Source organism: Cryptotermes secundus, unplaced genomic scaffold (assembly GCF_002891405.2).
Source record: "Cryptotermes secundus unplaced genomic scaffold, Csec_1.0 scaffold537, whole genome shotgun sequence".
In the NCBI taxonomy this organism is placed as follows: Eukaryota; Metazoa; Arthropoda; class Insecta; order Blattodea; family Kalotermitidae; genus Cryptotermes; species Cryptotermes secundus.
In genome coordinates, this window is record NW_019740661.1 from 1415022 (window position 1) to 1439124 (window position 24103).

Genomic DNA, 24103 nt, shown 5'->3' on the forward strand with positions numbered 1-24103 from the left:
TGAAAGTTTATAATTCCTTAAATCCATTTACTTCTAACGTTCTTGAATCATTTATGGATGCAACCCATGGCCATGCTGTATGAATATGTCTTGTCTATTCCTGTCCAGATTTGGAGCATCTGTTTGTCTTGCAGGTTCCACAACTTCCAACAGCTGTAACTACAAGACCCCAGGTATGCTGATTAACAGTTACACATACTTGGCAAACTGTTTGTAACAAATTTCTTTTGAAGAAGAACTTTTCTCACAGACTAGTTACATGAGTAAAAAGGCCTGTATTTGCCTCATATCTGAATTCTGGTGATGAATAATGAACCTGGAATAACGATAGGTTTTTGTTTTGCAAGTATGCAGTTTAATATTATCACCTGATCATGCTGATACATGGAACTCCTGATGTCTTGAGATATTTTGGTCTTAACTCTACATGACTGAGCTGTAAAAGGAATTTCAGCTGAAAATAGAAAATTTTTCAGCCTGCTCAAATCTCTGGTGTTAGGTTTTCTTCCCTCTCTTTCTTACTTCCATACATTCTTTCTTTCCTTTACATTTGTATGATTTTATCTTTCCTTCTTGTTTCTTTATGTTTGTCTTATTTTGTATTATTTTAATCACTTTTTTTTTAGGTATTTCCTCTTCTTTCTGAAGAGTTAACAGGGTTATCACAACAGATATATCATTTTGATGTTAATGCTTTGTCTCCATAGCTGCCTCCAGCACCCACTGAAGCACCATCACAAACATCAGGGTTCGCGCTGGGTAAACTCATATCTAATGCACTGGTGAGTGAAAGCAAAATGTCATCGGTTTTAACAAATTTTGTCATTTTATTGGTTACAATACATGTACCTTCACAAATGATCCTAAGTTCCAGAGCATATTTTATAAGGATTCTCTAGGTCACTTCATCTACCTTGACACCTAGCACTGAGTATACCAAAACAGCTTATAAATACTGGAAAAGGAAAGTACTTAAAAAATATATTCGTACTTAAGAAGAGTTTTTCAAACAGGAATCTTCCCTGCTTTCCATAATTTTCAAGGATAATGTCTCTTTGATGCAGCTGAATATCTAAACCAGTTTCAACCCTTTGCAGAGAAAATGACCTCTACATTTTAACAAATTACTGTTCATATTACCTGTCTCTGTATATCCAGGATATTGATCCTCAAAAAGGTTCCTTGCCATCAACACGTGCAAAATTCCTTGCTGAAATAGTGAGGAATTCCAACATAATTACTGCTCGCACCACTACAACCATGACTACCACTGCCACTACCACCACCACCACAGCCAAAACGACTACAACACCAGCTCCAATGCCTGCATTGCCAACATCAACAGTTGCAACACCCAAGGCAACAGCAAACCCAGCAGCTGGGGTGCTCGATGACTTTTCCTTCCTGAATGTATTGGTATGTCTTTTTTTTTTTAGTGTCTCTCACAAGTATGTCTCATAAGAAAAATTTGAATATATTAACTTCTCCACAGAGATAGTTATCATGTAACGCTTATTGACAAAGCATTTTAAAATAAACTGTATTTCAAATATGCAAAAACAATAATGATAATGGTATGAATGATGATGAACATTTGTCTTTTTTACCTGTTGTTTACTATATAAAGAAGCTAGTCATGAATCCATCAGTCAGTCAGTCAGAAAATATGAGATGTTACATCAACACGTCTATTAAGCACAGTTCTATCCGTTATTTTAAGTTCCTTTATTATACACCATGTTTCAGTCTACTGGCCATCATCAGGCCATTTAACATATATAATCACCCACTCATTTACCTCTGTCTTTAACGCAAATTAAAAATGTTCACAGTCTCTCTTCAATTTAAAATAACATTAAAATCAATTCACTTGCTATATGTTTTGGCATTACTTGACCATATTCAGGCAATTGTGCACTTTTTGAAAACTGTCGCACCACACTAGATATTAAGTCAATATATGTCCATGCTATTGCATTATTGTGCCCAAAAATGGATGCTGCAAAAATAAAATAACACGGAAAGGAGAGAAAATTTTATTCTAAACAAATATATTTTAGTGTGAACAACGATAATGCAATAGCATGGAAATATATTGGCTTAAGCTTTAGTTCAGTGCAGCGGTTTTCCAGAAGTGAACAGTTTCCTGAAGACGGCCAAGTAAGGCCGTACATGTAGCAATTGATTGATTTTAATGGTGTTTTCAATTAAAGAGAGACTGTGAACTTTCTTAATTTGCATTAAAGACAGAGGTGAATGAGTGAGTGATACATAATGCAACAGGATGCTCAAATGTTGTATTATATATATATAATCACTTAACTGTAATTAGCTACACTGGTCAGTGTTTACAAATCTGAGTCTATATATGATACACTTATTGAGTAAATTATACAGACTATTACTCTTTTAATTTGTTGCAGTTAGTTGGAGTGACTGAGAAAAAATATTCATGGACTTAGTCATCAGTTTCCACACACACAAATTCAAAATTGAGACCTCCTGATACAGTGTTTTAACCTACCAACCCACTTCTCCAAGTGTTGTACTGATCATGAGACTTCCTGTTACAGCTTCTGGGGCGACCTCCAGATGACACAACTAAGCCTGGCAGAAACCAGGGATCATCAATTGCAAATCGGGTGAGTTGAGCTAACAACAGAAACTTTGGCCTAGAGCCTGAATAAAAACAAGTTTGTCAGCTATTAGCAGTAAACTACAACTTTTCATAGGGTTTCAGACTCTGTCATTTCTGCATATTTGCTGTTTAGTGACATTTCCTCCTATCAGTTACAGCCTATAATCTAGTTCTAACATGTATCCATTAGTATCCTTTCTGGAAAGGGTTTCTTTATAATTTCTCTTCTATCATTTTGTACTGTATAGCAAACCACATGAAGATCTTCTCTAGTATCACAATTGTATCCAAATGAGTGCTTCTTGACCATGTCTATAAAAATATGCGTTTTATGTGAGAAATTACCAGCCCTCCACACTAACTCCTAGCGAGAGGACCAACAACTACAGTGTTTCTGTCTCCTCTCCATCTGGCTTGAATCACCTTAACAGAATCTGAAGCTGTCATGTAATTCTTGTAGTAAAAATGGCACATTTAAAGCTTTTCAAACATCATTTTGAGTCTATAAACTAAACTAGAAGATATATAAAGTAAACTCCTGGTTATCTGGTATCCAACCATCCAGGACTCTCATGTAACTGGCAAACGGTTCAAAGATACTTATCATTTTTATATGGTTACTCTGAAAGAGAAAGTTGCAGTGCACCCACCATGCAGCAGTTCTCCCAGCTGCTTGTAGCAGTACTGCCTATCATTTTCCTTCATGTAAATGCCATTAAATTCATAGTTATCCATGATTACAGTAGAGGCTAGTTGAATTGTGACCACATTACAGTACTTACTTATGGAGCTTATCCCTTCTTGAGGAGAAGCCAAATCCGCAGCTACTCAAGAATTTCCCAGCACTTTATGGAACCTGAAGGTTCATTACCATGTTCACAAGAGCCACCCACTGGTCCCCATCCTGAGCCAGATCAATCCAATCCATACCATCCCAATCCATATCATCCCATCCCATCCTATCTCTCTAAGACCCATTTTAATATTGTCCACCCACCTACACCATGTTCTTCTCAGTGGTCTCCTTCCTTCCGGCTTTCCCACCAATATCCTATATGCATTACAATTCTCCCCCGTTCGTGCTACATGCCCTGCCCAACTCGTCCTCCTTGACTTAATTATTCTAATTATACTTGGAGAAGGGTACAAGTTATGAAGCTCCTCATTATACAGTTTTCTCCAACCTCCTGTCACTTCATCACTCTTCGGTCCAGATATTTTCTTCAATACCCTGTTCTCAAACACCCTCAGTCTGTGTTCCTCCCTTAATGTCAGAGACAAAGTTTCACACCCATACAGAACCACAGATAAAATTACAGTTTTGTATATTCTAATTTTTATGTTTTTAGACAGCAGACGAGAACTGGACTGAATGGTAGCAAGCATTATCCCAGTTCAATCTCCTCTTAGTTTTCTCCTCAGTCAGATTTTGGTTTGTTATCGTCGTTCCCAAATATCTGAATTGTGTCACATTTTCAAGACATCTTTTTCTTATCGTTATGTCATGATTTTGCTCTGCATTTTGGTGACAAGACAGCAACATATACTTGGTCTTCTCTGCGTTTACTTCTAGACTAACCTGCTTACTTGCGTCAATTAAAGTTTGCGTGTTTTTCTTTATGGTATCTACATTATCACCCAGTAGATTCACATCATCAGCATAGACTAACAGCTGATGTGTCCCGTTTAATTTCAGTCCCACCTGGTTTTCCTGGATCTTCCTAATGGCATATTCTAAAGCAAAGTTGAAAAGTAGTGGCGATAAAGCATTTTTTTGTCTTAGACCATTCTGGATGGGAAATTTATCAGACAAATGTTTACCTATATGGACCTTCACATTACAGTTCATCCAAAATATTCCTCCTATCAATTTGCTGTCTTCTAACAAGGCTCCAGCACAAAGACTAACATGAAGACATGCTGTTTTAACTATGGATTCGCATAGATTTCTGTTTTTCACATGCAACTACTGAACTCATGTAAACATAACATCCCATTCCCCAAATATACATATTAATGTGGAGTTAACCATATAATTTTTCTCTTGTGCCTGATCTTCTTGCCATGAAGATGTGTGGGAATCATGGATGTGGAGTTCCTTATATTCTAGATCTCTGGACTACTGTAAGATGAACTGGCAACACCAAAAATATTTCTGAGGAAAGACAGCTTGAAAATTTGGTTACAACTTATATTTGAGCCATGTGAGAGCAATTTTACCTGTTCCCTATAGCCCTACTAGCTGTGTGTCTCTGTACTGACACATAAATGGTGCCACAGACTGTGTTCGAGATCATTCGAGTTTTCATTTTTTTTTAATATAATGTATGGTATATTTCCTACTTCTACTTCAATTTTGATTTTTTCCAAAGATCCTCAGGAGGGGTTGTTGCATCCTGACTTGCCCCCTCTGCTTGCATCTATGGTAAAGTAATTAGTTAGTTTCATTCTCCAACATTTCATGTCTGGGGAAAAAGACAAAGTGCCAATCTGAAGTCAGTGACAAAGAGAAAAATCTCTGAACCAGTCTTACCCTTGCCTTCCCCAAATGTTTCCTACTAGAGACTACATTTCATTAAGTTTTCTTCTGCACTTTTTTCCTCCATTCTTTTCTAAGTGTTTATTCTATTTCTAGCTTTAATCTATTGCATACACATTATATGATGCCTTAATTTTTCATTTTAATTGCACTTTCACATCATCATCAACATGATTGCCATATATTTTTTGTCACCATCTTTCTTTCTCATGACTCAAGCATTACTACAATATGTCAGTGTTTGTACTCTACCATTGTTACTTAATATATTTGAATTTTATTTTTCTTTTTATTTGTGTGTGTGTGTGCATGTGCATGTGTGCGTGTGTGAGCTGATTGTTATGTGCATACACATGCATGTGGGTGTGCTTATATGTTCAATTTCTATGGGAAATTTCATTATCATGTAACCAGATTAAATCTTGGTCTGTTATATTCCATATTCTTGTCTTATCATTGAGCTACCAGGATTGCTACCAAGTTAAATGGTAATAATTGTCAAAATATATAATATAATGACTATAATTAATGTTTAGTGAAAATAAGAAGCCTGTAATCAAAACAGATCATAAACTTGTACCAAACTTTATTACACTGTTCTTCCTATGAATCTAAATATTTTCCAAGGGAATCAATTCAGTTTATTGTTGAGATGAACAAATTTGTGTATCGTTCTCATTATGTTGTTGCATTTTATTTATTGGCTTTGCAGAAAAGAGAATAATGTAAGAAGTGTAAGGTCACTACTTTCATTACATATTGTAGAATATGAGAATTTTTTATAGTACAGAATACTTGTCTTGCAGATCATCCAAGTGGCTCTTGAGAGAGGAAATAGCTCCAGAAAGAAACCTTCTGCAGTAAGTAAATGCTGGCACCTGAACTGTGAAGTTTTACTTAGAACATATTGCAAATTGACAGTTTTAAAGCCAACTCAACTGCAATGAATATTCATATAAACTAATATAATTAAAATATATAAGGTGAAATTCAAATTGAATTTAAACTAACATGATCCAAATTTAGGCAGAGGCCTTTCTTCTGCACCGGATGAAAGAGATTTCACTGCCATAATTCATTTATTGAATTAGATAGTGATATTTCCTTCACACCATCACATTGAATTGGGCATCACGAATTAGGTAGCAACAATTCCTCCACACCATACCAAAACTACTGTCATTAGGTACTTTATTTTTTTAATTACAACCCAATGACATCTCATAATAACTGGAACAGGTGGGGGCATAACCAAATAATCCCCCCACCCCCAATTACTGTATTTAAGGAAAGTGGATATAATTTATGCTCTCATTTAAATGTTCATATTTTGAGAATTGACTTTTTATATTGTACATGGAGTACTCTTTTTAGCTGCTTTAGGCTCACTGTTTATTGACAGTGACACTTTAAACAAAACGACTGCATTTCACTGTTACCTGTGTCTGAACACTTAACTCCTTTTGGTAGAAACATAATAGCACTTTGAGTCAGGGCAGCATTTGGACCCTGCTAGGCTCACTTGTTCTATTTCCACATCCTAGGTTTTTTACCTGTATGGATATATGGAAAATAAAGGAAATGAATGAAAGAAGATGAATCAACAAATACAATATAGTAAAGGAACATGAGTCAATGAGTCAGGTTTAAACTATCATTGCACTGTTGAAAAAGACAAAGAAGAGAATCAAAACATTCAGTTTATGAAAAGGTTTGATACAGTTAAAGTAACATGATATCTACCATTTCTAAATTCTGATTTACTTCACCCCATTTTCCATATATGACTTGCTGTCATCAAAAATGGAGCCACATATACCAAGTGGTGCCCATTTTATGAAATTATGAGAGAAGAGAACAAGTTCCCAGGTGTTCATGAGAGTTTTTTTAAAAGGCAATAATACTTAAGTAAATTCAAGCATTCCAAAAATTTGACAAACTGAATCTGTAGTTTTAGAAAATGTGACTAACAGATCACCTGCCTCTCAAGAAAATGGAAATTATGAGTAATCCTGCTTATTACACTCTGATCAATAAATGACTGAGAGCTTAACAGCAAGATAACCTGGAGCAGTCACATCCAGAGAGAAATGCTTCAATTTTCTGAAAATATGGGTATAGACAACAAAAGCATTAAAGATGTCGGCTCAGCTCCATTTCCTACACAGAAAGATGGTGAAGTACCTGATCTGATTAGTGATGGAAGTATAGATCGATCATGTTTACAAGATAAAGATAATGCAAAACAATGCTTCTTATCATGATTGTGGATGTGTTTGTGTCAGTTATCTTTGTACACCAACCTGGCAATCCTTACATAGCCTGTTCGGCTAGGCTTGATACTAAGAAAATTGAAAATTTTTAACCTAGGTGCAGTTAAGTCTACCAAAATAAAATATCCATAACTTCATAAACCGTTTTCTGGTCCAATTTCCTATTTTTCATAATTTGGTCCATTAAAAAAATTACTTAAAATTATGCTTGTCTATTTGTTTAAATATTTGGATTGACATCATGCCTAATATGTATACATCAAATGAATCTTCCATAAGAAAGTACAAAATATATTCTTTCAATTTCAGACAACTCCTAGAGTAACAACACCAAAAATGACAACTCCCAATACAGCTACCCAAACACCAACAACCCCCAAGGCAACAACTACAAAGGCATCCACTTCTGCATCACAACAGCCTTCAATGGAGCAGAATCAGGAAGATCTGGCAGCCTTGCTGAAGTTGATAGGAAACATGGTAAGTCTATACATTTTATAGTCATGTGATCTTATTCATTTGTCAGCTGGGTGGACTTATGGGTAGGCGGCGCGAGACATGATTATGCTGTAGTTTGATAAGAACTGAATTCCATTATGCACCCATATTTGTAAAGCAACCGTTTCTGTTCCTGGTGAAAATATAATTCAACCGTTTTCTCCTTGAAGCCATATGTTTTATCATCAGATATCACACAATGCTGTACAAATGAAAATTTGAAAGCAAATTTGGTGTAATAATGTTGCCAGCATACAAAGATTGATATTCCACTACTGCTTCCGTTTTAAAACTGTTTGAGTGAGTGAGTGAGTGAGTGAGTGAGTGACTTTGCTCTTCTTGGGTCTATTGGTCTGATGTTAATAGAGTGAATGAGATACTTTAACATTTTGTCTGCAATATATATAACAACACTTAATTCTTTTTAGCAAAAATGACTTGTTCTTTCTGTACTTTTTCATAATAATTTCAGAATTTCATTTGTTGAATGTTACATATGATCGCCTTAAAATGTCGAGTGACTGCAAAACAGATTTCACTGACTATGAACAACTCGATGGATCAAAGTTATTCTTAAGGAACTGATAGTTGCTTGATTGGTCAAGAAATTTTCTCTCTTTGTGGGACCCATATATTTATTACTGTGTTCTCAAAAGCCCATTATTTGACCCTATCCTGATCCAGATTAATCCAGTCCGTACCCTCACATCCTATTTATGATCCACTTTAGTATTATTATCCAATCTATGACTAGGTTTTCAAGTGGTGTCCTCTATTCAGATTTTCTGACTTCACTGATTGTGATTACACAAGAAGTATTTTACGAGGGTCGTACTGAAAGTCATGAGCAACAATTTTTTGTAGAGTAACATGCTTTATTATTGAGAAATCAAATACACCAACTCAATCTACAGACCTTTCTTTATTTTCCCACATAATCGCCACTTCCTTGTACACATTTCTCCCAGCGTTCTGGGAGTTTGAAAATTCCGTTCCAGTCATCTGAAGACACTGACGCACTGCTTTCTGAATTGCCTCCCTTGTCTCAAAACTTTGTCCACACAGCTGATCCTTCACAAATCCGAAAAGATGGTAGTTGGAGGGTGCCAGAGCAGGGCTATAGGAGGGGTGTGGAAGAACTTCCCACCACATCTTTGCAATTGCTTCCAATGTGAGGCGAGTGGCATGGGGGCGAGTGTTGTCATGCAGGATGACGATGTTTCATCCCAGACATTTATTGTGCAATGCACGACGGAGCTTGTGCAGCGTCTGGACATAACGAGCAGCACTGATGGTTTGCCCAGGTTCCAGGAATTTGGCCAGAATAAACCCCTCTGCATCCAAGATGACTTTGCCAATCACCTTCACAGCTGATAGCACTGTCTTTGCCTTCTTTTTTGATGGAGAATGCAAATGGTGCCATTCCATACTCTGCCATTTCGTTTCAGGCTTGAAATGGTGAAACCAGCTTTCACCACCTGTCACAATACAGAGCAAAAAAGCATCGCCTTCATGTTGATATCTCTGCAGCAGTTCTGAGGTGATGGCTTTTCGCTGACCTTTGTGGTCTTTGGTCAATAACCATGGGACCCAACGAGCACAAACTTTCCTATAGCCCGAGCTTTCAATCATCTCCTGTACTGCACTGTGCCCTATTCCAAGTTTTCGGGCTATTGTATCCACAGTCACACGCCTGTCATCTTGAATGATCTCATCCACTCTTTCCTTGTTGCGTTCAGTTGAGGCTGTTCGAGGACGACCGCTCTGAGGCTCATCTTCGATGCTGGTGTTCCCATCTTTAAAATGTTTCACCCATCTTCGAACACTGCTCGCACCCATGCACACACTTCTATAAGCACGCTGAAGAGTGTTGAATTTCTGCAGCAGGGATTTCCTCTTTCACAAGAAATTCGATGACAGCACGCTAGTGAAACAACATATCGTTGTCGGCCATTTTATTAGGAGTGATACTGGTCACGTGATGCAAGCTATTGACATCACAACACACTCAAGGTTAACACAACAGCTAGTTCCACCTACCACCATACTCTCTTTCATCTGCTGTTCCCAGGTGGCATGCAAAAAAAAAAGTTGCTCATGACTTTCGGTACGACCTACGTAGATAAAAGAGAATGATTTCCAATTGACATATCATATTGCAGCTTGGAAATTATTATTGCAGAATTATGAAATTACATTTTATGTGGCTAGGAATCCACGACACCAGGAAACCTGACTCCCAGTCAACAGCTGCTTGCTGACTTCCTGATAAAACAGGCAACATCACAGCCATCCGAGAGGAATCTTAACAACCAGATCAGTATACAGGTTAGAACTTAAACTTGTCTTTATGTTTTATCACTGACTACACTTCAAATTCCTTTTGCACTAATTTTATATTAATCAAAGCCTTTAATTCTAACATAAGTTGATAATGCATATTTAGCAGGACTGTACTCATAGGATTTGTGTTTTTGACCTCCTTGCCTGAAATATCTAGAATAAATAGAAGTACCTCCTTTGTAAAACTAAAAAAGACATTATAGTGGCTGAAACAACATTCATTTCAAGAGCATATTATATTTATAAATTAGTGACACAAAATGAAGTTTGTAATAATTTACTTCTCAAACTGCCTTCAAAATAAGTGTACTGTTCTTCAGCAGTGTTAGACTAGTCTCTGTTACCAAATAGTTGATCTGCTTGTGAAGTCAAGATTACAGTTTTCTGGGATGTGGCACTATGTAGTTCGGTAGAAAGGTGTTGGTGTATCAGAAGAAACTTACTGTGAAACTACATAGCAGCACATCCCAGATGACCAAAATTCTTGATGAAAATTACTGACTTTTTAATGTGACACCATGTTGTTTAGTGACAAGCTCCAATATTTTAGAGGAATCTATACACTACATGATGTCACATTCCAAAAGTCAGTAATCTTCATAGTCACTGCTGTGATAACCTCAGGTCTCACATAATTGTGAAACATATTAAAGACTTTATATTGAGGTATGATTACCTGAATTTTGTAGCACATGATTCATTCTCCATGACTGAATTTCTTCCATTGTCTTTTCCAGTTCATCCTCTTATCTCGTCCAGTGCTAATTAACCTTTTAAACTGTTGGACTGGGGGGCCTCATAGTGGTGCCATTAAGATATTTGTCTTCTGGGATATAAAATCATACAGTCCAGTGAATGTAAAGTGATGTTTCAGAGAACCATACCATCTCAGTCTTCAGGGTCAAAGAGTAGGCAAAACAGGAAACCTGCATGAAGAAGGCAGCAAACAGAGCAAAAAGCATGAAAGAATAAAGAATTATTTGGAATAGGACATTAGAGACCTCTCCCCCACCCCCCTTGGGTCCTTGCCCACCACACACGTCTTCTTTCCCCATGTTCCCATATCTACACTAGAGGCCCAACCTAGTTACTCATCTCTTGTCTCCTACTGGTGCAATCTGCTTCTCAGGGGAGAGCCAATGGGAATTGACAGGTTGCCTTGCAAGTTCCTTCCTATTCTACATAATCTTGCATTCTTCTGTATATGGCTTGCTCTACTCACTGCCTGTTTCATGCTGGTTTCTTGTTTAGCTTACTTTTCCACCTTGAAGAAGGAGGTGATATGTTGACCAGTTGACTTTCACCAGACTACATGGCATTGTACCTAAGAAGATGATCTCCTTCCTGCTCTTCTAGGATTAAATGCTTCAAACCCATTTGTGTACATGCATTTTCCAGTGCCAGGGTACCAAACTGATGTTAGATAGTCTGACAGAAGGGCTACCTCATCAAGATGATCAGACAAGCATCTCTGTACCGAGACTGTTGCAGAGGCTTTAAGCCTGTTGTTCCAGAGATTTTATGCATGATATTCAGGTCACTCCATCATATATTGCAAGCTACCCATCCACTATCCAGAAAATGGATTTTAGTGGTTACAGGGTTCATCAAGCATGAGGTGATAATGTATCATGAAATAATGCACAAAGCAACCAAATGTGAACAAAGACTTCAGATGCCTGTTCCATGTCACTTGGCAGGATGTCTTGAATCCTCCAGCCACACCAAAAACGTCCAAGAAGTTAAAGTCATCTCCAACCACAGAAGCAGCTCCAGGTCAACTGCTTGGGGAACTGTTTGGTCCACTGATTGGTGGAAACCAAGGTGACACCAAGATCAGAGATCCCAGGGCTGGGCAGGGATTGGTAGAAGCTGCCATCAAGGCAACAAAGACTGTGTCTCAACTGATGGGTTCTGTGATCCAGGTAAAATGAACCATTGAAGTTTTTATAAAGTAACCTGCTTTTGTAAGATATTACATTCCATAATTGTACACTGTTCCTATGAAGTGAATAACATATTGAGGAGCTCCATAATTGCATTCCTTAACCTAATATTATTAAGTTGTCTACAATAAGGATGAAATAGTCAAGATATGTAGTACACATGACGGGAATGAGAAATGTGCACGAGAATTTGTTTACAAATCTTTGATGGGAAGAGACAACTTAGGATACTTAACTGTAGATGAGGGGAAACAGTAATGTAGGTCTTATAAGAATGTTATTGAAGATGGTATTTAGATTGAATGGGCTCATAAAATGAGGAATTTTCTTGCCCAGATGAAAAGCTGTCAATTGTTCAATAACATCTTCACGATATTTAATTATTTGCCATTACCAATAATATCTCATTTAATAAAGGGGTGAGTTCTGAACTGGATGACTAGGAAATAGATTCACAGCATGGCAGATGGTAACCCCTATTGTGTCTACTGGGATTCACTCAGCTCTCAATTTAGTAGACACCAGCTGCTTTGGTTTTGTAGATAAAGCAGCTGAGCAGTTGACTTTACTTTTAATGTATTAAGTGCATCAGTGCTGTTTAAAGCAACTTAAGAAGGAAATGAGCTACTTACCAAAAAATGTTTGAGTGTAGTTTAATATCAAAATTTTTGGTTTTACTTTTTGGCTAGTGTAAGGTTTGAAGCGCCATTTCATGTTTCAAAACACCATCTACACTGCCAGTCATGTCACTGTTGTTCGTGGAATGATGTCAAGTGACAGAATGTTTTCATTTCAGGGGGCAACTAAGTCACTCCAGTCATTCATGAAGTCATTGGCATGGGGATCAGGAGCAGGTTCAGGCTGAACAGAAGTGCCTGTACAATATGCCATGGTAGTACTTGCTCAACTTTTTGCCATGATGAGGCTTCAGTTATTCTACCTGAGGCTTAAAATATTTCCCTTGAAGAGGAATTTGTGTCGTAATTTTACTTCTGATTCACATCGTATGCAGTGGGAGCAGATTCAGCACTGCCATCCTAGTTGTCTCCATGACTACATCAGGGCAGAACTTGAGAGGCCTGGTTAAGAGGTTCTGCTGCTCCTCACTTTATAACTTCAGTAGTAAAATGAGCGATATTTTACAACTTTGTTCCATAACTTTCTTCATTTTTCTTTTTGATATTTTCTATCTTTGTCTCTCTTTTTTTCTTTTTGCCATGCCTTATATCCTATTTTCTTTCTTTCTTTTTCCTTTTCCTTCCTTTCTTTTGTAGATAAATACTGGGTTGTGTCAAGTTTTGGATCAAGGGAAAGCCAACAGAATCTGACACAAGGTGGTGGGTATCAGGTATCAGCAAGCCTGGAATCAGTTCTGATAGTAAAAGAAAGCACACTTTGAATGCACATATTACAATTTCCAAACTATTTTTGCTCACATTCTGCTATGTAACAAATTAATTTCGCCATATGGTCACATCTAATTATTGGCATTACTTGGAGTATGTAACACAAAAATATGTAGCCTGCATGCAATTTCTTACTATTTTCACATAGGAAGAAATTGACTGGCTGATTGATTGATTGATTGATTGTAGATTAGTTTAGACTCTACATCTCGACATGTGTGATTGTGACTATAGAACGACTTCACACTGATTTACAAAAAACACAGTGTCTGTTTTGCCAGATTCCATTGACATGGCTTGTCTGCACAGTAGCAAATATAAGTTAACAGGATTTTCCATTCTGCTACCAAAATCAGTCATTTCCCTAGGATCAGTGTCAATTCTTCAACCTTTGTTTTTCATTTTTGGAACTAAAATCTTGCATTTTCCTTACCTTTTCAAGTAACCATCATAGGCAAGCATTTTCTGGCTCTCATCTTTCTTCTGATTTACCCTATTCAGTGAGAGGTTAACAACAATGCACACCTGCAACTGAAGAGTGGTGTGTAGAGGGTGCAGTTTTCACCAAACATATGAATAAAAAAGTTTGCTTGTGAATATTGTTCATATTCATTGATGTGAATTTTGACAGTTTCATCTCCTCTCATGTTATTTTTGGCACACACCTGCCATATGTTGAAAACAAATAGTTTACTTCAGTCACCATCTTAATCTGAAGTAATTCAAAGTGATAATCCACAAGGGGCTATTAATGCCTTTCTCTTCAGGTCACACTTGCTCATGATATTTATGAAACTGGCTTATACATTACAAACAGCAAATCTCCATTGAACACAATTCTAAAATTCCTGAACACTTATCCATTTCAGACAGATTTCCATTTACTACAGTCATATAGTTCTAGATAAGCAAAATATTTCACACTACATACTCCATATTTTTGTCCAAATCACAGGCCAAAAATGCACCCTATATATGTACTAAACAGTTCATATGTTCAATTTCCATTTTTGTATCCCATTGGAGTGTTCTCACTTATTTTATTATCACAAGGGCCCAATAATTTCCCATTTGTGACAGGTATGTTCCTTCTTAGATAATTGTTAGGAAGCACATCCCAGAACAAAACTATATAACTGTATAGCACTAAGTACAGACAACCAGACTACAGAGCTCAGACAGGTTTTCTTCACGTAGAAGGACCTCAATGTATATTCTTGTCAGAACTGAATCCATGATGGCTTCCACAGACAAAGCCAGAAATGCAACACATATCCCATAGCAACTGACACTTCTAAAAGAATTTGTAGTCAGAAACCCCTTCTGTGGGACAGACACTGGATTATGGATACCAGTTTCACATAAATATTTCATACATTCACTATTTATGTTCAAGGTGTAAAGAAAGTGTAAAATGAACGTTAAATGGGGAGGGGGAAGAATCACTCTATATGTCTGCATGTTCCATCTGTAAAACTAATAAACAAATTTTGATATTTGATGCTGGTGATCCACTAAAATTTGTTGGGGACTAATTTAATTTGGGCCCATAACAGTGTTGCATCACTCCTACTTTACATGTCGCTCAAGGTGCACTTATTGATATTCTAGAAAATAGCTCATCATACAAAAGTTTAGTATATGACATTAAATGTAGACAACCATTAATGTCTACAACTCCTATCTAAAAGATTTCTTAATATAGTGAATACTTACCAAAATTAAAGAAAATGTGGTGCTGTTTTGGCCAGGTGAGCGACTACTAGCTTCTCAAGAAGCGCTCCACTCTGTGGAATTAATTGACTGTTAGTCATGCAGCATGTGCCATGTTAGATACAATTAGTATGAGAAGTGGAGAGTCAGTCTCAGGGCTACCAAAATAGCAATTATGGTGGGACGAGTGGCACTGAGTACTTTGATTTTTCCTGCCAGTTAGCATTCACCAATATGCCATTTTCTTATCTACCATCCAGGACTGGTACAGTGGGCCTATTTGTTGTTTAGTAACAAGGACTCAGTCTCACCCCAGGCCAAGAATAAAAAGAAAGTTATTCAGGGTCATATCTGTGGCTTCATTAGTTTTGTAACAGTAAATTGTTATATGCACTAAATGAACACAAAAACAGGTGAGGCATGTAAAAGAGCAAAGTGAGCATTTGGAAAAAATGTGTCATTCATTTATATACAGCTCTCCACTCTACTTAAGTAAAGACACTCTTATTAGAATCATTTAATCAGTTCAACAAATCAATAAATTAAAGTTTAACTATGTTACACAAATACAATGATATCTAATAGGATTCCTCCATCCAGAGTGATAGAAAAAACAATCAACACACAGGTGAAAGATGGTTAGAAAGATCTCAAGAGGGATAGAAAGGTTAACTTTTTTTAATACTGGCCTACTAGAACCAATATGGAGGTAAAACCTGGATTTTTAAAACTATTTGGCAATAACATTGAACACGCTGTCCTGTCAAAAGAAATGTTTGCACGACAGAAGTATAACACAACTTTGAATAAAAAGTTATACCTTCTATAAAGTCAGTAAATAATACATGAAATTTTTTCTTTTTTAGATATTAAAAGTTAGGCAGTAAATTAAGATTTCTGTCTTCTCTAGTATGGCACTATGTAATATGCTGCTAGTTTGTTACTAGCATCTTGGAATTTATATTTAACAGACAAAACAGAGAGAAAATGTAGAAATGTAAAAGCACGTGCCTAGGTATATCTGTAATTCTTGCTCTGTAATTCTTTTTGGTACATACTGGCATAAAAGAAGCTCTTTGTTAGCTTCTAATGAAATCAGCATTATTTACATAGCTTTCTGTATTTGTACTGAATACAGTGCTATGTTTCTACCCTGTACCTGTAATATTATACAGGTCCACAGTTCTTCAAAAAGCAGAGTTCTTGTCACTTAAGTGATGAATGTGGCTGTATGTGGAAAATGTTTGCATTTCTCAGTTATCTCCATAACACTTACATTATAAACTGAATGAGTATTATCATGAATGGTGTCAGGATTTCTTCCAAGGGGGAGGCCAGGAATGTTGCTTACAAATTCTTTTCAGAATATTTTTTCATTAGCCTACAATTATGGGTTTCTGCATTGAAACAAAGACAGTACCCCATTTAAAACTAATTTCAATTTTTGGTACTGATATTTGTTTTATTTCCTATTTCAATATTTATCATTTCCCAAAAATCCAGAAGGTGAAAAGATGCCTGGCTAGCCCCCACTAGAAAGTGCCTGTGATTATTTAAATACGTAATGTCAGTGGTTACGGATGTTGTGCTGTCTGTTATAAATAAAGAAGTTTAAGACTTGGAGTTTTATATTTTTTCATATGAACTGTTACAAATACATTGTACAAGTTCTTCATTTTATGTGGTTTAATTTCATCATTCTTTGTTTCTTCAGCAATGCTTTCTCAGGATGCCACAGTGTTTAATAATGCAATACGCTTAGAATGGACTGGCCTATTCTTATTCTGACCACTAACCAGGACTAAAACTCATATTTTGATGATGACGAACAAGGTTATGGAGAGATATGTCAACATCTCCGAATTATTTAGGTTATGTCACAAAGTTGCTTTATTGACTATAATAGAATTGAGCTCTTTTCATCTTATACATGACATCTATCAAAGTAACAGGCTAGGGTTTTGTGATAAAGTTCAGATCAACTCAACTTACTAGATAATGGCGCAAAAACAGTCTATACTTAGAAAAAGAAACCACAAAACTGTTCACATTTTATGATGTACAGCAGGGCTGTTGTCAAGTCAGGGTGGTCCAGGGCAGTGTGTTGGTGTTTTTCTGTGTGCCCAGATGGTGCCCTGGCACTTTAAAACTGAAGTGAAAATGAAGCCATTGTACCCACTTAATAAATACCCAACCACTAAAGTGGAAGCACAAATGTGTTTTGTGATTTGAATCTTCATTTAAGTATACAAATGTTGTCAAATAACAACGAGAATGGCATCATATAACTTCTTTAAACTTGGAGCTGCATGCCAAACCACCCTGACACTTCCATTTTTTGTACTGCACCCCTGGTTTGCCAGACTTTTTGTATGCTTTGTCATTAATGGATTGATGAGAGAGATGAGCTTTCAACACAAAACTAAAGAAGTGTGTTTAATAACTAAAAATAAATTACATGATGATGGGTTTGGATAATCTTTTATTCAAAGGCATTAGTATCAAGAGAGAGAGAAAGGGAAAGTATATATATATATATATATTCCACAGTGTTCAGGACTTAGTCATGGCAAAGAGTATAGAAAGCCAGAAGGCGGGAAAATAAGTCAGTGATGAATCTGTGTGAAGTTCGGTCACAAATTGCAATTGTGAAATATAATTAACAAAATTGTGATTACTGAAGTAGCCTGGCACTTGAATTTCCAGAATCCCAGTTGCATTAAGTAATGTTACAGTACAGTATAAACTCTTACAGTGAAGCAAAGCAATATTCACATTAATACTGAAAATAAAAAATGTAAGTAATCCTACTCTGTGCATGGCCATGCATTCTTACAGTTCTAACATACCAACTAATGCTGAAATACAACCTATGTGGGGTTCTTAGTCATAACAGACTTTTGTGGAAACAAAGGCACTGCTAAACTCAGAATTACAACGGCTTTTTTGAAGAAGTATTCACTTATCTGGACAGTACTAGGGGAAAATAAAATATATACAAAGTACGAGTAATAAAATTACATTCACTTACCCCTCTTACAGCAGAATATATGATATTAATGACAGAATATTTTGCAGGACTGCAGGTGAAAGGAAGAGAACAAAAAGGTACAGAATAGTAGTTATTAATTTATTTAACATTCCCCAAGTATGAACAGTTAATGAAGAACTAGAATGTTTCATTGGAACATACATAAATCAGTGTGTTTCTGGCCAAAGAGAATAATAGTTAAAGAGCTGAGTGGAGAATTAAATTTATTATGATATGTTTTCCACATATTGTAATATTGTAATTGTACCATTTATATTGACCCTCCCCCAGTGATAGTGGTGGTGGTGGTGGTGTTTGTAGTAATAGTAGTAGTAGTAGTAGTAGTAGTAATCATTAGTATAGTGGTAGGCATTGTAGTAGTAGAAGTGGGAATGGGACACAGGAGTAGGAGTAGTATTCTCTGTAGAAAAATGGAAACAACAGCAGTAAGATTCTCTATCTTAAATACTAGTTTGAGGATAACAGCATTAGCACCATTTTAATCCTCCTTTGGTAAGGGAGAATTTTTCTCATTTTTAGCATCTCTGTATTCCAATCATATATTTTTGAATTGTCATGAAACGTAAAGAGAATTTTGATGGGGTCATGAACGTAGAGTGATGCGGGCATACTCTCCATTCTGGAATAATGCTAGCACTGTAAAAAGAAATGACAAATTTTGGGATAAGAAAAGAGATGGAGGGGGGCGGTATTTCATGTGACTGGTTGTACTTATTTTTGTTTTAATCAGAGAGTAATGGCCAAGCAGAAGAATAGATCTCAGTGTGAGTATGTAACCCAGCTTCACAATTTCTGAATAAATGAAAGTAATAATGGTTTTCAAAGGAGGACATTAAGAAAGAACTCATGTCATCTGAAATTGTTGACAAAGAAGGAAGCACTTGTTGCATTCTCAGGAAGAAGATTGGTAGGCTTGCTGACCTTGACCTTGACATTTACCTTTGCCAAGAAAAATGTTTAAGAGAAGTGAGAATGGATCTGGACCGCAAACTGAAGGTAAACATGTTAGATAACTATTATTTCTAAGCAAATTAGGAATAAGGTCTTCCCAATGAAAGCAATATTTATTTATTTCGTCTCTATAGATCGTTGTTACATGATATAGGAAAAGTCAGTTACTGTACATTGGCTGATTACAATAAGAGAAAGAAGTTACAATACTTACAATTGTTTACATTAGATTACAGTAGATTATAATAGTTAAGAGTTCATATGCCGGTCACGGTAGCCGAGCGGTCTAAGGCATGTACTGTCTTCGCTCGCTTGGAAACCAGGATCGTGGGTTCGAATCACACTCAGGGCATGGATGTTTAGTTTGTGTGTGTGCGTTTTTCTGTGTTTGTGCCTTGCGACGAGCTGATCACCTGCCCAAGGAGTCCTACCGAATGTGTAAGATCTAGAAAAACCGAAGAGAACGGAGAAGTTCATGGAAGTAGGCCTAGGCGCACTGGGGCTGTAGTGCCAAGATGGTGGTGGGGGGGGGGAAGAGTTCGTATAGAGTGAGGTGGNAATAAAGAATGTATTTTATATTAAATTCGCTGCACCCAATGGACATTGCTATCTGTTAGGAAGAGTGATGGGCCCAGATGCCTGCTACGGAGAAGTGCACTATATTAATGTACACAATTTCATAGCATTGTATCCACCCAGCGCATTTACAACAGCCACACGCACCCACAGCCATGTAGTTAGAAATGAATTTACCCATTATGTTAGAATTTCTCAGTGGCATGTGAATGCCGAAGTATTTTGAAAATTGGATCCGGTAACTTTTTAAAGAGGCGTAATGGCATACTCACTAGGTGGCGATGATGCAACCTGGTTTGTCCACTGGCACAACTATTTCTGAGTAGGTGTGTCCGATAGTGGGCAATTACGAATAACTGAAACGGAACGTAAATTTATACATCCTTATGTAGAGCAGAATTCGATGAACAGAAGCAGAGGAATGGTGAGACCGAATTCCAGTGATGTTCGCTATCTAAGTAGTTGTATATGTGTCGATTTCTGGTTTTTAGAATATAAGAAATTCTCAATAAATTCAAATATCTCTTATAAAATAGTGTAATTTAAATTGTGGGATGTTTAAATGAATCGCGTATTTTATATTTCAAAATTTATTTGGAATAAAAGTGTTATTATCATTTTTTCGAAGGTTCTGAGAATTTGTAATCTTTTAAAAAAATCAGTATAGTTAGTAGTATACTGTAGTGAGTTGAACAAGATTATGAAATTACTGAAACTCAAACTCTGTTATTTATAGAAAAAGAATATTAAATGTTAAAGGGTTTGTACAAAAAATGGGAAAACTACATATACATTTAATGTTCTTTTTCTTCAAATAACAGAGTTTCTTTGAGTTTCAGTAATTTCCTAATCTTATTCAATTTACTACAGTATACTGCTATACTACTGTGTATACTACTATACTATGCTATACTATACTATACTACACTATACTGTACTATACTATGCTATACTATACTATACTATACTATACTATACTATACTATACTATACTACACTATACTATATCGTCGTGTGTTGCCTATGTAACGCGACAAGTAAATTCACGCGGGTCTCGGATTTGGCTAAGACATTTATAGAGAAATCTCTTTCATACTCGCAAGTACAATTATTCGCAACTTCACTATCACAATTATTTGCACCGCTGATCTAGGTGGAGTGTCTTCATCCTTTTTGTCGGGTGCGATCTTTTTTCTGCTCTAGTCGTGTTTTACTCGTTTCATTTTTATATTATTAAAGTAGTAGAGTAGATGAGAAAACAAAATACGCAATATGTTTTAAATATTCCAAATATATTTTAAAATACTTCTCACATTTAACCTTACAAACTCCACAACGCATGACGCCAGAAACAAATGAACTAATTCTATTATCCTGTATAGCTTTCCAGTATCCCTTTTTTGGTCCTATGAAAAGTATTGATGTTTGGAAACGACAGGGACAGGTCATTGGGCCAGGAAATATCGGGGCCGCAATTCGAAACGTTTTGTGATCGTCAAGTCTCTCAAGTTCTAAGACATTTTTATGGCGAATTCATATCAGAAATAAAGCAGTAACATATTGCCCAGAAAAGTAGAAAATCTGAGATGGAGACATGGATTCGTTTTCCGTAGACGTCCGTGTAAGCTACTTCTGTCTGTTAGGTGTGTAATTCGTCGGCTATGAAAATTATTCTTTTATACGTGTCTTAAAATCAGATTTCCTGCCTTTGCTGCCACTGTGGGCACGATGAGATTCTGCGCTGCTGATTCCAAGAACGGTAAGGCATTGTTTCAAAATGGTGTTTAAATTGTGTACTCTTGTTCAGAATTAAGTAATAATACTGAGTGCGCAGAATTTAGTACTATTAACCATTTATTATTACTATTATTATCTTTGATTTGTGTTAATGGAATAATAATATTATTACTACATTACTATTCAAGTGTTATAAATTTCCTTGCTTTGTATTTTGTTTGTGTGTGTTTTGTTTCTTTTTTCTATACTCTNCGGCAAGCGGCGATCGCTCGGTCGGTATATTTCGCTTGCTGATTACAGGCCACGGAGTTTGAATTATTATTATTAAAATTGCCTACTACAATGCCATGAAGAAATATAGAGGACATAATTAACACTGCAGCAGGTGGTATGCACGGTCATCTTCCCGCTCAAGTCATATTTACCTTCAGAGAAGATTCCTGTAACCCGCTGGATAGCAGCCATTCTGAACTAAGAGGTGAACATGAAAGTTCCACCCGGAACTATATCACCTCTCTCCAGTCCGTAGTTTGCCGCTTCATGGCTTATTGTTATTTTTGTTGTAGTGATACACTTTTGGTCGTAAGGAGGGAGATCATTTGTTATATTTCGAAACCGATAGCTAGTGAGAGGCCGATGTGCTAGCCATTAAATCAAAGAAACAGAAGGAAATAGGCAGACAGAAGAGGCCGTTACACCAAGGCCAGGGCCTCTTATACAGTAAAATCCTACTACTCTGTCGCGGCCCTGAGCATAGAGGGCGTGGCACCGGGCGACCTTCTAGTGTCGCAGTAAGGGTCAGTATGCCGCTCTGAGTGGCCAGCTTTCACCCTTATTGCACAACTCACTTTCAAAATAGACTGTGACACCCACACGCTACATAGCAACATCACTTTACCCAACTTTTATTAATGTGCATAGAAATAACAAAGCATTGATCGTACAATTGTTCGTCGCCGAAAGGAGAACTGCTCTACGACGAGTACAGCAGCAAAGGAATTTTCTGGCTTTACAGTGTTTCCTTCCTCTCCATATTGACAGCACTCTGTCGTCAAGCAGGCTCGCGGCACTGGCCAAGGGCAGTCATTAGTTGACTGTGTAACGTTCGTACATGCTTCTAATATACGTACCGGATGCACCAAAATCCTGACTACAACACCCGAAAATATGTCTTACTATATAAGGCGTTAGGGGGCACGCGGTAGCGTAGTTGGTTGAGGAACTATGTTACAAGCCGGAAGATGGCGAGATCGAAACCCGATGAGATGGATTTTTTCAATTGACCTAATCCTTCCAGCCGTACTATGGCCCTGGATTCGACTCAGCCTCTAACAGAAATGAGTACCAGGAATATTCCTGGGGGTAAAGGGTGGACGGCGCGTAAGGCTGACAACCTCACAGTCATCTGTGAGCCAATTGTCTAGAAAATGTGGGAGCCTCAACATTTCACAATCCTATGGGCCTCTATGGCCTGTTACAGGAATACCTTTACATATAACGACTGTTCTCTTTCACATACCTATAACTATATAAACAATTAGCGGAAATTGTAAATAAATTATTGCCCGTTTCCGCGCCCATTTTACCAAAAGCCGTATGCCTATTAGCATTATAATTCCCCACTGAAGAATGTTCGTTGCTCAGCAAAGAAGGAAACACACATCACAAGACACGGTTTACACAGAATATAAGAAAAACGACCCCCATGGTGGAAGAACCACACGCAAGTTTTAATTATGACACTTCCCCCCCNTTATAAAGGCAAGCAATGAAATAGATTAGCGTAATTAGGGCACCTGATGATGGCACTATGTTGCCGAAACATGTCGTGAAGTAACAGGTGAAATTGAGTGCACTACAAGACGGCAACTGTATACATATCATGGATGAAAATCAGTGCAACAGGACGCTAAAATACAACATACAACTTGGTTTCAGGAAAAGAGTTTTGAAGGCTGTGGATCAAAATGACAGTTGATTTCTCTATATAAAACAGAAATTCCATGCGTAAGCGAGGTAAAATCAAAGAAATTATATTCGTGGGCTCGATATTTGGAGAAATAATGAGAACCATCTGATATTAAACTTTATGAAAGTTGAAGAACTACGTTTATATTGAAGAACATTTAAAGCAGTGACCAAGAATTTTCTTGGAAAATTCAAGACAAAAGATCAGGTCACTTGCTGAAGAATCCTCCAATGCACATAATTTCATATGTAAAGTGTCATTAAATTCATTTTTTGGACTCACATCTGAACTTCTTCCTGATTAATTGGGGCGCTCTTGGTGATGAGCATGGGGTAGGCATTCGCGAAGAAATATCCGTGATGCAGAAGCACTATCAGGGCAAGAGGAGCCAAGAATTCTGGCTGACCACTACCGAACTTTAGAAAGTGATGCTTCTTGAAGAGGAATACAAGCGTAAATCAC

General features: G+C 37.0%; 1 protein-coding gene across 1 annotated transcript in view; it reads left to right on the forward strand.

The window, feature by feature from the left end:
- The window catches only part of LOC111872517 (uncharacterized threonine-rich GPI-anchored glycoprotein PJ4664.02), a 106078-nt gene extending 89102 nt beyond the window's left edge, over positions 1-16976 (forward strand). Inside the window, exons 13-21 of the mRNA XM_033754736.1 lie at positions 135-173; positions 708-782; positions 1159-1416; positions 2574-2642; positions 5984-6037; positions 7760-7930; positions 10160-10276; positions 11992-12216; positions 13034-16976. Of these exons, the coding sequence (XP_033610627.1) occupies positions 135-173; positions 708-782; positions 1159-1416; positions 2574-2642; positions 5984-6037; positions 7760-7930; positions 10160-10276; positions 11992-12216; positions 13034-13102 (1077 nt within the window). The 3' untranslated portion in view covers positions 13103-16976. The remainder of the gene's footprint in view (positions 1-134; positions 174-707; positions 783-1158; positions 1417-2573; positions 2643-5983; positions 6038-7759; positions 7931-10159; positions 10277-11991; positions 12217-13033) is intronic.
- The last annotated feature ends 7127 nt before the right edge of the window (positions 16977-24103 follow it).